Here is a 14,528-nt window from a genome sequence, read left to right as displayed (position 1 = left end):
AGATCAGCTGGTGAATCGAGAGCTTCGCTTCTACACTCAGCTCTCTCTTCTCCATAATGGACCGGTACAGCGTCTGCATCGGGCAGCCGCAGCACCAATCCATCTGTCGATCCATCTTGCCTGCTCCCTTCTCCCCACACTCGTGAACCACCCTTTTTCGGCTGAAAACCATGGCCTCAGATTTGGCGGTGCTGATTGTCTCAAACTGGGCTGCAAACCAGTCCAGTGTGAGCTGGAGGCTGTCACCTGATGAAGCCAACAGAACCACATCATTTGTGAAAAACAGAGATGAGATTCTGAGACCAAACAAGTGGAAGCCTTCTGCCACTTGCCTACATCTAGAAATTCTGTCCAAAACAGTTATGAACTGTGACAAAGGGCAGCCCTGGCAGAGTCCAACACCTACCGGAAACTCATCCAAATCACTGAATTCCGGTGTTCCAGTCACTTCCACGGACACGGGTGTATAAAATTAAGCACCTAGGCATCCAGACTGCATCTACAAACATGGGTTGCTTTCAAGAGCTCACTGAATTATAGAATGGTACTGTGACAGGATGCCAGCTGTGCAAGTCCAGTCATGAAATTTCCTCATTTCTAAATATTCCACAATCATCTGTTAGTGGTATTATGACAAAGTGAAAGGATTTCGAATCACAGAAACTCAGCCAGAAAGTGGTAGGCTACGTAAAACCACGCGATTAAAAACTATGCATAGAAATGTGATATCACTCGATATCACTGCACATGCATTGACTCACATATCCTGCTTTATCCTCCTTGCTGACTCAACTGAGAATCTTAATTACAACAATTTTAACTTCTTGCAACAACAGAGGTCACCCCCTGCTGGCTTTTAGAAAGAATGCAGGCGTAAAACGCTTCACATGTTATCTGAAAAATGGACATCTTTTATATACAGTCTATGGTAGCACCTGTCTCTGAAGTTTTTTACTTAAATCTCTTTACATTGCTCTGTACTTCTTTCCCTTTTCTCCACTCCACTCTGTATTGGCCTCTCTGAAACACTGAAGCAAACAGAGTGTTTCAACTCCCATTTATCTCGGGATTTGTGACACTGATGAAGGAGCGAGTGCTGGGTGACACTGTGTTTGTATGTGTGAGACTCTCTTTGTGTGAGTTTCTGATTGATTGTGTTTGACTGTCAGGATTAAAAGAGAGCAGAAGACCGAGCGCAGTCTCCTCTGTCATCAGGATAGCAGCCACCCTGTGAAAGACGTGCTAATGAGTTTTTATCTTGTTCCACAGTAATTAAGTTATCAAACGATGATGACAAATTATGTGTAGAATTGGTAATCTGGATGGTTAAAATGGTAATGTAGTGTTTCCCACCAATCCATTTGAATGAAAAAGACAAAGCTTAGCATCTGGTGCCTGGAACAGACAGACTTTCACCCCCGCACACCAAAAATCCAGGCCTTGTCTGAAGGTATTCATTATCACTGATGAGCTCTCAGCACCCGAGTAGAAAGCATATTATTAGGAAAGCTATTTTGGAGTTACTTTCTGATGAATACAGAAATTATTTGGACGCGAACTGTGCAAATGACATTTGAAGGGTGAGTTTAGCTTTAGTTCACCCTGCAGAGGACCGTGATCTTTTCATGCACACGTCGAGTTGGCAGCCACCCAGTGCAGCTACGTCACTATCTACTGCAGCTTCACTGGAGCAGCTGTTGATTAAGTGCCTTGCTCAAGGACACCCAAAGGTGATTGGGTCCCCTTCCTCACAGCATACATGTATACACGCTTTCAAGATTGGCCACTTCTGTAACACAGCAAGCGAATGCCAAATTGGATATTTGAGACAACAAGAGCTAAAAAGGTGCAAAGATGTTCTCCTGTTGCTATGCACCCAACATGTTGGTAGCAGTCTAATTAGTATTAGATGGATGTGCTGCACTGACAAAGGAGATGTATTGAAAATGAAAACAAAAACAAAAAAAAGACCTCATGTGTTTTCTTTTGAACTTGAAGGTTTAGAATTAAATTGTGTGTTTTGTCTGATTGTCTTGTTCAGCTTTTCAAACTCTGAATAGTGCTTCTCATGCTAATAGCTAACGTAATCAAACTTGGTTAGCAAGCTGCATTTATATACTGTACACATGCATCAGAAAAACACATAGCCTACCTGCTAATTAGCGCTAACAGATAAAATACGGAAACTGCCTTCACTGAAACTGAGCTACATACTTCTTAAATGGTAAATTTAAATGCACAATAAGCCATATTACACTCAACAAAAATATAAACGCAACACCTTTGTTACTGCTCCCATTCCCCATGGGATGGACGTAGAGACCTAAAATTCATTCCAGATACACAATATAACCATCCCTCCCAAACAGTGGTCACAAATCAGTCCAAATGTGTGGTAGTGGGCACATCTGCCATATTGAGATAATCCATCCCACCTCACAGGTGTGCCACATCAGGATGCTGATCTGACATCATGAGTAGTGCACAGGTGAGCAGTAACAAAGGTGTTGCGTTTATATTTTTGTTGAGTGTATTATACCAACAGCACAAACATGATCCAAAACTACAGTTCATTGACTTTAATGAGTACAGGTGAAGCTAATCACAATGTCACACATTCGTACCCTGATGGATGCATTGGGAGAAACTTGGGGTTAAGCGTCCAAACATACTTCATGGGTATGACATGCAGAGTAGAGGAGCCGGGGATCAAATCCCTGACCTTCAAATAGGTAAACGATCTATTCTAACTCCTGAGCCACAACTGCCACAGGTCACAACTGTGGCTGTAAACATATTTATTTCTCTGTAAAGTTTGTAATTTTAGGTATTTTAACATGAAAGTGTAGATTCTAGATCAACGCGATCCTGAGCATCGAGTGGCTGGGTGGAGGAATTTTAGTTTTTGGCACTTTGCATTGGTGTCATTTGGGTTAAAGCACATTATTAAGTTGTGTTAATACAACCTGCCCAGAATTCAGGCCACATGTTCTCAAAAGAATGTCACCGAATGTCTTCTGTAACCAGCTTTTAGAAAAGAATGATTTTAGCACATGCACATAATGTGCAGTATTTCACACGCAATTATTCCTACAAAGGAAAACAAAACTAATGAACCAAAGAAAGTTAAAAATAGACGCACACATGCATCATATGTGCTAAAAATTAAATAGCTATTCATTCCCAGTGTTGTTTTCTGCTCCAAATCAAACTTCAGCCCAATACCACAGTTCGGATTCATATCACTAAGTTATTATGTCCTTGGAGGCTTTATTGTCCAAATGTCAGGCACACACTCATTTCATGAATCCAGTATAGTGTTGTAGGCAGATATGTGAGTTTCCAGTGTGAAAGCAGAGTGCCCTAACATGACTTAAACGTGGTTCACAAGCCAGTATTTCTCCACAGGTGGAGGTGGAGACACCGATAAGAGGCTGAACTGTAAGAAAGTTAAGTCTCATCTGGTTTCTATTGGTTGCAATCGTCAGCTCTGAGTTTTTGGCTAAAAAGGGTTTCATGTTGTCTCTCCTGCAGTTCTGGATGTCTGCTGTGGCCACCACCATGCCCATCCCATCCGGAGCTTTCATGCCGGTCTTCATCCTAGGTGAGTGTTTTGAAGCTTTGCGTTGGTTTAAGTCTTCATCCTCTTTGGTTGTCACTATAAATACTGACTCTGTAAACAGTACAGTTCAGAAACCTTTATCTAAACTTTAATGATTCACACGCTTCGTCAGTGACGTGATGATAATTAATGTATTTTATTTTTAAACTATATTTACTTTTAGCCCCACTTTCGTCCTATAGGAGCTGCATTTGGCAGGCTGGTAGGGGAGATCATGGCCACTCTGTTTCCTCATGGGATCGTGTTTGATGGCATCCTTTACCGCATCATCCCTGGAGGGTACGCAGTCATCGGTTAGTTTCTTGTTTCTCCTCATAGCTTTTCTCCATATGTTTACTCTTTAATCACAGCTATGATCCACCTTAGCAACTAGCCTATTTTTTAGCTTCACATATAAGTCTTACTGTCAAACTGTCCTCATCTTTTTCCCCCTTAACTGTCAGCTTCCTGTGCCCTCAGCTTGTCGGGCGTGTTCCACCCTCTTCCTCTTTCTGTACTGTCACTTCCCTCGTCTTCTTTCTCCTTCAGCTTCTCCTTCTGTCAGCCTCTCTCGTCCTCCAGTCGTCACTCATTGTCAACTTGTCCTCCCCACCTAATCCGCTACCCCACCCCCATTCTTGTCATCTTCTCCCTCCATCCATCCCAACTCCTCTTCCTCCTTTCCATCAGAGCATGTGGTCGCTGTGCTCTGACAGTTAAATGTCACCCTGGGTTTGCTCTGCTGTCCTCACCTCAACAGCTGACCCAGAAATGTGGCCTTTTCTTCAATCCTCGCTCCCATTGGCCTACAAAAGCCCGTCCTTAATTTCTCTCCTCCTTTTCTACCTTTTTTAACCTCTTCTTCTCTTTTATCCTTCTCTCGGTAGCCTCCCAGTATCTCCTTACATTGCTTCTCATTAATCTACTCTTGTGCAGCATGGTTTCCTCTTCCTTCCACTGATTTTCCTTTTCTCCCTCATTCTCTTTGCTCTTTTTTTTAAACATTATCACCCTCATTCTTGATTTTCTTTTTTCTCTTAATTTTATTTTATTTTGAGTCTGTTCCTATCTGCTCCCATCCTATTCTGCTCTGCTTTTCCAGTCTTCCTTGTCTTCTACTTTCCATCAGTATACTTTTACCCTTCCTCCTTCCTGTTACTCTGTGATCCATCTCTTCCTACTGTATCTTGTACTGTCTTTCCTTTGGCACGTCTCCCTTCCCCCACCCTCATCATCCCATCCCGTTTCTCTGGCAGGAGCAGCAGCGTTGACTGGGGCTGTGACTCACACAGTGTCCACGGCGGTTATCTGCTTCGAGCTGACAGGTCAGATCTCCCACATCCTGCCCATGATGGTGGCAGTAATCCTGGCCAACATGGTGGCCCAGGGCCTGCAGCCCTCCCTCTACGACTCCATCATCCAAGTCAAGAAGCTCCCGTACCTGCCGGAGCTTGGCTTCGGACACATGAGGTCTGTTTTCTTTTTACAAGCCAGTTGTGGGAACGATGTCAACAAATTTAATATGATGCCCTCCATAACTCCAGCTGGCAGGGAAATAAATGGTGTAATTGTTGGTGGATAAAAAAACATTAAGAATTACATTTCTGCATAATTAATAAATGTTTGCAAGAAAATAAAAGAAAGTGACAAAAAGAGGTTTCCAGTTTACCCCTTCAGATGAGGAAACCGTACAATTATAAAGGACCCTCAGCATGCAGAGATGCCATGCAGCTGAAACATGTAATTTGTGCCTCTTGGTAACGATGAAGGGTAATTTTCTTGTACAGTGCTTTCTAAAATTGTGTAGCAGTTCCATCTTTGTGTATCTGTTTCACAGCCAATACAACATCTTTGTAGAGGACATCATGGTGAGGACGGTGAAGTTTATGTCGTCTCAGTCCACATACCGAGAAGTCAAACTCCTGCTGGACTCCACTTCACTCAAATCGATCCCCCTGGTCGACTCAAAAGGTAAACAGACCGATGAAGCGCCTTCCTTGCTATTTCGACTGGGGATTATAGAGATCAGGGTTCGGCAACCTTTAACACCCAAAGAGCCATTTGGACCCAGTTTCCACAGAAAGGAAAACACTGGGAGCTGGAAATACTTTTTGACATCTAAAATGAAGATAACACTGTATATATTGTTTGTTTGTTTTTACCTTTATGCTTTCTATAAACAACTATAGTGTGTTGCGTATGAAATCCACAAAGTGCTACAGAGAAAATTAAATTTTATTTATGTAATGGACACAAACATTTTAAACTCTTAAAAAATTATAACAAAAAAAAGAAACATGCCGAGTTGAAGGTCTCTTTTAAATGAATATAAAGCTAAACTTAAATTATCCATTTACCAAATAAAAAATGTTGTGAGCTGTCATCCTTATGTCGCCTTTGGGCTTTTGGAGACTGTAGCCGAACCTTGACCTGAATTTAAAAAATAAACTGGAAAAAATGCTACTAAACAATGAAAAATAAATATTTGCATAAATATTTATTTTACCTGGTTAATGTGTGTAGCGGAGCGTGGTCTGCGGTGCCGCTGCAAGGAGGCGGATGCACCTGAGCGGCATCCGAAATCATGCCTCGTGCTCTCTCTGCTGTTGTGTTGTTGTTGTTGGTACGTGTCAGGCTGTGAGCTGGAAAGCTAAAGCCAGCTGCATGTGTGCAGCAACTGTGTGTGAAAAGTGGTCAATAAAGAGATGCTGAAAAGCGTGTTCATGCAAACATCGTCGGGTCTGCCGTAGTATGTTTACAATGGGACTTCTGCTCCTGAACCTCTGCGCACAGCGTCTGCAAATCGGGGCTGTACGAGTCACTTTCAGCTTTACGCAGGACTGTCGTTGGTGAGGCGTGAGCTGTGTTTGTTTTTAACATAGTTCATGGTGGAGAACAGCTGCTCACATACGTATGTGGATCAACAATCCACAAATCAGGCATGCTGGTAGGCTTCTCACTCTTGTCAGAAGTAAATGCAAATGAATCTGCCCCGGCATCAACAAATGTTCTGTTTTCTTCAGATATTTTTCTTTTCTTACATTTCTCCATACTTGGCCTACCTGGGGTTGAAAGTCTCAATAAATGCACAACGTTTTGGAAGGTGTACCAGCTTCCGTGAGTGTGACGCTTATTTTGAGCAACAAAAAATAATAAAATATAATTTTTTTTTAATATTTCAAGATAAATCAATAATTTTCCAGTCTCGAACTGCAAGTTGAAAAAAAGAACTAACACAAGTAAAACACACTTCTGTTAAATAGTTATAATTTATTTTCCCAAGCCACGCGGAGCCGCAGTTTAATGTTGGGCCACGGGTTGCCGACCCCTGATGTAGATAAAATAGAACTGGATTGGATGAGTGGATGAGCCAACAAAGTGTCTCACAGAAATTTGTTTGGTAATTGAAAGAACACAAAGAGTTGCTGCTATCACATTAAATACAACAGTATCAAATATAGGTATTTAAATAAGAGTACTTTGCATTTTTAATGGATTTTATAGGAATCATAAGGCATCGTGATATTAATAAAATTAACATTTGTTTCTCTGCTTCCAGATTCTATGATCTTATTGGGCAGCATTGACAGGGTGGAGCTTCTGGCTCTCTGTGATTGGTGGTTGTCACCAGAAAGAAGGCTCCTGATGCAGGTGAGGACAGTCACAGGGCAACCACCAACTTAACAACCACCAAAATTTGTATCTGGGACATAAATTGTTCACCTTACACCTAAATCCAGAATGAAGAATTTCAAACAAGCCGTGCAGATCTGGTAAAACTGCCCACAGGGTGGGTTTTTGCTACTTTTCATAGTTTTAAAGAGAAACACAAGTAAAGTTTTCTCAGTTTTACTTCAAGCTGAATAACAATGATGCATTTAAATGATGCAGAACATGTAAATGATTGTTATAAATACCTTGTGGAGCGCTGCTGTGTACAAGCACGATTTCATGTATAAACACAGGAGCTAACATCCTGTGGATTTACTGGGTTTTTTTTGAAACACTTTGCTCCCTAAAGCAGATGTATAATTTATAACTAGTGTACAAACATGGTTGTTAATGCAATAATTCCATTAACGTTTTACCGAAATTACATAATGTTGAGTTTACAGCATGACATTGTCAGTGAATTAGCTGCTCGAGCGCCTCTCGAGTTCAGCTGAAGCTCTGTGTATTCATGCAGAGGCAGAGCCTGAAGCCAGACATTAAAATAACAAGTGTTTACAATTGTTATTGATTTGGGGCACTGAAAAGTCAGCTGGTACTGAGCAGAGTGAAATCTAAAACTGGAAAACATTATGGAAATTATGAAACATTCTAGTAATTGCTGTGTTTTTTTATGTGATGGTGTTAAAAATCTCTCTGCTCGTTTTTCTTGATATAAAAATGAACATTTTTGGAGAAGATTTTTCCCATGAAATCACCAATAGTACCAATCTGTGGTCTACCAATCTAAGCCAAGTGATTCCCACTGAAGAACTTTATAATGATGTTTGATATTATCACACTATTATTAATGTATTATTATTACACTATTCAGCATTATTAAGTGTTTCATTCATGCAGACATGTTTATCCTCTGTTACTGTCACACTATGTAAAGCTATCACTGCAGTGCTACCACATCACTGCTATTAACAATCATAATTATAAACATAAGATACCTTAATAATGCTTACTAGTGTGACATTAGTATGTAGTCCTAAAATTATTTCTGATGTTGATAAATATCTTAAAACAGAAATTAAATATACTCAGTCAGATGCTGGAAAGGAAAAAACATGGAGACTGAACCTTGACTGTGTAAAAGATATTGATTTTGTAGTGAGTGGAAGACCTTCTGTACAGTAATGATTCACCTTAAAAGCCCACAAGGAGAACTCCGTGTCTTGGATTTGCTAACCCATTCAAACGGGTGAGGTAACAGGACTTAAAATAAAGAGCAGGTGCTAAAACAACATCGACGTTAAGCAGTTAGATTAGATTTAGTCTGGCACAGGTACAGCACCGCTCTGTTTTAATGTGTTTGTCTGGATGTGAGTTCAGGGTCGCTGCCTACAGGAGCAGAACCAGTCTCAGAAGCACAGCTGGGAGTCCTTCGCCTTCGTAGATGAGGAAGAGGAGGAGGAGGAGGAGGAGGAGGAAGAGGAGGAGGGAGAGAAGGTGGGCGTTTCATTTAATATATTCATAGGGATTATTCCTTTATTGTGTATGGGTTTTCTCTCTGTAGCTGCTTTCCTCAGTTTTAATTTGTTTAACGTTTAAGTGAAAGATTGACCCCAGTCATAGATTTATGCCAATTGTATTCAGCGTAAATATATGCAATGCAAATTCCTCTGTGTTACAGTTTTCCTTCCAAATTTAACTGAAGCTATCAGCAGAATGTGAAAAAGCAACGACTTTGACTTAATGTCCCAAACATCTGTGCACTGTGCTGAAGGAATATCAACTGAATGTGAATTTAGTTCCATAAGATGGTGCAGAGAGTAAATGTAACTTTTATTTTAATCAGGCAAGTGATTAAAAACTCGATTATGTTCAATGGCTTTTGGGAAGATGCACGACCTTTTGAGCTCATTTGTTTAGGTCTAAAAGAATATAAGGAGTTAAAAGACCAACATCCGAAAATATTTCAGAGCATCCAGAGGTAAAACGCTGCCCCCTGGTGGTGAGGAATGAAGTTATTATTAATTAGATTTTGCACTTACAAAAAGTACCTTTAAAATATTGCTGCTTGTCCCTTGCATTAAATCCTAGTTTAACCTTTACCACTTGGTCTGCAGGTTCTTTATTAATGCTAATTTCCTTAATAACACGTGGCCGTCGTCTGCAGGGTAGTCCAGTCCAGGAGGAGAGGAACGGTCCCCTGCCTCCTCAGAAGCCCCAGGAGCCTTCCTCAAACCACACTGCTCCTGCTCCTGGTGAGTTGAGAGGATTACATATTTATGAGAAAACATAAATATTTAATATTGGCAGAGGTGTAGTAGTCATACATTATCTCTAAACATGACTGTGTATAAATTTCTCACCCTTACAGCTGCTTCAGAGGAGGAATATATTACCGTACGCCGAATATTAAAAAAGGATGAACAATTTCTTCACCTTTTTTGTCTGTTATTATTGTAATAATGTTATTCTTATTTGTAATGGTGGTCTGGGTAAAGCAAAGCAGCACACGTCCAAACATTTTAACACATCGTGTATTCGGAGGGTGATTCTTTCGCTGTTGCCCAAGTTTCTGTTCAAGTTCAGCATAGGGTTAAAGGTCAATTTTATCTAGACAGAAATCAGATTGCAGAAGACAATTACAATTCCTGATCTCTCTTCCTTAGCTCGGTTACACCCGTGGAGTTGTGCGGCATGGAGGCGAGGCTGGGGAATGAAAGCCTTATGGCTCCTGTCACAGTAATATTGATTCTTTCAGACAAGTTTTGCTCACTAGGATGATGTAATGGGATTTATTCTTCGCTATGTCTCCCCTTCTTCTCCTTGAAAAAAAAAATCTCCTCTGATATGACTAAGCATTTAGTCACATCCCAGATGGTGTATGAGGCTCACCAGGTTCTCATATCTGCTGAGCAGATTACTGCCCAGAGGACACAAACACGTCTTATTGGTGCTCGTGAAGTATGAAAAGGGGGACCCATCAGAATTAATCAAATCATAAGGAACAATGTGATGTTACACAACGTGTAAACAGCAGTGGCAGCATTAATGCTAATCCAAACACACAGGGGTCAGGAGGAACGGCCCTCTGAGCCGTTTTTAGCAATAAAGCAGTTTAAACAAGTTAAAGACATCACGCAGGGACTGAGCTTCTTACTCTTATAACACTCACAAAGATGGTCACACTTTGAATTGTTCATGTCATATTTATTTGGGAGGCTGAATTAGGACTGAAGCTGGTCTTTGCACTGATCATAGACAGTACAAAAGCTGCAATTTTGGGAAATCCGAAGTAAGAACTTCAGTTTAACACACAGTTCAAAATGGTAGCTCCATTTCTGCATCTCACAGGCACATTCGAATAAAAGTTTAATTATCCCACTTGGGAGGATTTATTCAGGAGTCTTCAGAAAACAAAGAGGTGAACGCACAGCAACAAACACCGTCGAGCTAAATGTGAAATGAAATGAAAAACATCTATAATAATAATAATAGATGACTGGAGAAATTGTTATAAATAATATTTACTTCAAATTGAAATTGAAAAGGCGGTGCAGGTTTTAGTCGTGGAACTGCTGACAGAGTGAGTCGTTTAACACAACTGTTAATACATGAAGCCAAAATACGTGTTGCTTTTAGATTTGTTGGTTTAAAAAAAGAGTTTACATCATTTGTTAAACAGATTTCAGCTTTTAATGGTGCTTTTTGAGCCTTTTATCTGTCTTTAAACTGGAGCTGTTATGCTCAGCTTCCCTTTTTTATTTTTAAACTATAATAAAGGTGTTTTGTATGTTTTACAGTTTAAAATAATAATTTTCTGCTGGGATGTTTGCATCCCCTCAGTTCCCCCACTTCATGCAGCAGACAGGTGGGATATATTAGAGATATCCCTGTTGGACATAAAACAGATCCATATTTTTTCTTCTGGTTATCCAGTTTAGTGTCACAGTGGGTTTTTTCCTGTCCCACCTGTCCAGGGTGAGAAGTGGGATACAGCTGTCACAGAGAGACAGACAATTATTCACACCTACGGTTAATTTACAATCTAATAACCACCTAGCCCCACTTATGTCTTTGGACTGTGGGAGGAAGCTGGAGTACCCCGAGAGGACACATGTAGAGTAATGGACGTCGTTAAGGATGCCATCAAACAGGGTGGCTTTGATCTCTCCTCCAGTCTGCCACACAGTCTCTCACTGACATGATCGAGTCAAAAGTAGGAAAAACAGTGTTTAACACAGTCTGAAGCTTTCAGGTCAAATGGATTACTTACAAATAATGACCTCATTGTTTGAACTGACCATGTTTAATATAAGCATCCATAATTTTAACTGTGTGTATGTATATATGGCAAACAATTACAAAAAAAGCATAAAAAGTCCACTTAATTTTAGTTGGCTGAGAGAAGAGAAGCGGTAAAGAAGATGAATTCAAGATAGGGAAAATGCAATGCATATATATTCTAAAGCATTTTGCAGATGACTCACGTGAGAAGAAATGCACAGGCTTGAAGTTGTCCTTTAGGAGTTGACTGCACTTCAGCACAACAGTATAATCTTTGCAAAGAGTCTGTTTGCTTAGTGAACAGAAGTCTGTGCATTATTCCTGTTGTTTCCAGTAATTTGATACATAAAAATATACTTTATGCATTAAAACGCAACTTAAAATGTGTTTTTTGCAGCTTGCAAAACCCTGAATGCAAATTTGTTAAGTTCACGAGAAAGGCTTGTTTACAGAAAGATAGCTGTGTTTGATCATTAAATAACTCAAGGCAAGCCTAGCTTTACCTGTAACATATTTATTTTCTCCATCACATGTTGGTGAGACTCCCGATGGTGACAAACCAGAAGACTCCCCACTAAACTCAATCATGCCCTGCAGCAATAAATATGTTCTTCTAGCTTTTTAAAGGTTAAAGTTAAACCTGTCTACTCTTTTTGTTAGGTTACCAAATTGACTTCAACATGTTCATTGCTGCCCTCAACAGATGTCAAATGTTTGGAATTAATAACTTTGCAACCCAAACAGCAGTGAGCGAAGGTTTGGCAGCTTGTTCACTCCAAGTATCCAGATGGTGTCTGTGCCTATTGTGGCACAGCAAACTGCTCAGTAGCCCATCAAACATAACAAGAGACAGACAATGTCCCAGTGAAATGGTTTCCAGGCAACAACGAGGTTTTTTTTCCCTGCAGTCTCTAAAAGTCTCCATTTACTCTTGAGTTATTTTCTCCAAAGCTGCATTTGTATAATTTATTGACCTTTTACCCACTGAGTCTCCTTCTCCACTCCTCCCTCAGAAAAAGGTTCTCTGCAGTCTGTGAGGAAAACACTCAGGAATATCTTCACCTCTAAGAGCAGGCAGACAGAGGGCCAGTCTCAGGTGTGTCTGCACGTCTCATTGCATGTCTAGTGCGTGTGCTCTCATGCATCATCTGCATTAAATATGCTTCACATCTCCACTCTGTATGTCACGTCTTTGTAGGGTGGGATGGTTTTCTACAATAATTAATTCGTGCATTGCTCTCGGTCTCATGTTTTGTCCTTTCTGCTTAAAAGACATGATAGATACAATCAAACAAAGGAGAAAAGATTACATTCTGTTTAAATATGTAGTAATTAAACCCCTCTTTCACGCAGGGCTATTAGACAAGGCATGACACCTTAATTCAATGCAGTATCATCTCTGTTGTCACATGGAAACCACTTAAGAGAAATGTGAGTGGCTATTTTTCTTTTTACTGCAAAGGCAAGAACAGTCATGTGAACCTCTGAGAGCAGGCAGACACGTTCAGGTGTGTCTGCACTTCTTATTGCACACTTCAGCAGTTTGTAAAACCAGCTTTACCAGTAATAACTTTTTCTGCATGACTTTATCAGCCTCTCACATTGCTGTGGAGCAGTTTTTGCCCATTATTCTTTAGAACATGGTGCCAGTTCAATGAGGCCATGCACAGCTCTCTCCACTGCATGTCAGTTAGGTTGTGGTCTGGACTTTGACTGGGCTGTTGCAGCACCTCAATTCTTTCCTTTTTTGTAGATTTGCCGGTCAGTGTCGGCTCATTGTCCTGTTGCATGACCCAATTTCCTGGCAACCTTTCCAAACAGGCCATGCTTGTTCAGGCTTTTGTGCTGTCATGCACTGTAACATTCAACATGCTAACTGAGGCCTGTAGAGTCTGGGGTGTTTGCTCAGATGTCGGCTCCTGGGAGGATTGCGGCTTTGTGTTAAAGCACACCTATATGCCCCTAGACGTGCAAACAGTCAAAACTTATTTATATTAGATGATGATTTGTGTTGGAGTCACAACTCAACAATAGTAATATATTATATATTACTCATTAATTTTTTTTAAAGTAATGCAGTATGTTACTTAATTAGACACCAGAAAAAGTGACCCACTACATTCCGTAACATGACATGAATCGCATTTTCACAAAGTTACCAGTTAACGATATAAACCTGAGGCTACAGTTCCACACACTGACAAAAATCCCTTTTTTAAAATAGATTTTTCAAATGCAAAGTTGAAAACCATCCAAAGAGACTTAAAGCTACTGCCGCAGTGATTCTACTGTACAAACATGCACAGTAAAAACAATGGAGGCTACAATGCTGCAAGCATGGCTGCTCATCACTGCCTTTGTTACCTACTGAAGTTGATGTGATCATTGTTTAGTACAATAATGCATTATGTAACTGCATTACTGATTACAGTAACATGTTACTTTTGAGCACATTACACCCAACAGTGCTGATGTTTAATAAATCTAGTTCATCAGATTAGCTGCACCTCACTGTTACTTACCCTCTTAATTCCTATGGAAGCAGTTAGGGTGTCTTTATTTTTCACTGAACTATATATGTAGACATGAGGGGAGAATCTCCTTTCTCTGCTGTCTTTCCCCGAACCCTGAAATCTCTTGTATTATATGGCGTCCCATCCCTGATCCTGGTTCTGCCAGAGGTCTTTTACAGACTTCTGCTGACTTCTTTTTTGCCTGATGTAGGGTATTGCCTGCTTGTCACATAAATAAAGCCAAAATGAATTAAATCCCAGCATCTTTGTATGTTTCTACATGTCTGTGTATTTAATGCCTTTGTAAGCCTCTGCGCTCTTTCCTCCAGCCAGCTAATTATTAAGCTGTGTCAGGAGTGTAATTTTCCCATGTGTCGCGAACCATTCAACGCTTTCTCTAAAAGAAAAATTCCTGAAACCACATCTTCCAGGCGAATGGAAGATCCAGTCTGCTTTCTATT

General features: G+C 40.4%; 1 protein-coding gene across 3 annotated transcripts in view; it reads left to right on the top strand.

Moving 5' to 3' along the window:
* The window catches only part of LOC113014323 (chloride channel protein 1-like), a 54,775-nt gene that overhangs the window by 24,261 nt on the left and 15,986 nt on the right, over positions 1–14,528 (top strand). For all 3 annotated transcript variants that reach the window (XM_026155763.1, XM_026155762.1, XM_026155764.1), the window contains exons 13-20: positions 3,535–3,604; positions 3,805–3,915; positions 4,858–5,071; positions 5,439–5,572; positions 7,161–7,252; positions 8,651–8,767; positions 9,438–9,525; positions 12,568–12,650. In XM_026155763.1, coding sequence (XP_026011548.1) covers positions 3,535–3,604; positions 3,805–3,915; positions 4,858–5,071; positions 5,439–5,572; positions 7,161–7,252; positions 8,651–8,767; positions 9,438–9,525; positions 12,568–12,650 — 909 coding nt within the window. The remainder of the gene's footprint in view (positions 1–3,534; positions 3,605–3,804; positions 3,916–4,857; positions 5,072–5,438; positions 5,573–7,160; positions 7,253–8,650; positions 8,768–9,437; positions 9,526–12,567; positions 12,651–14,528) is intronic.

The sequence above is a fragment of the Astatotilapia calliptera genome, chromosome 22, assembly GCF_900246225.1.
Source record: "Astatotilapia calliptera chromosome 22, fAstCal1.2, whole genome shotgun sequence".
Classification (NCBI taxonomy): domain Eukaryota; kingdom Metazoa; phylum Chordata; class Actinopteri; order Cichliformes; family Cichlidae; genus Astatotilapia; species Astatotilapia calliptera.
This window is presented reverse-complemented; position numbering and strand designations above follow the sequence as displayed.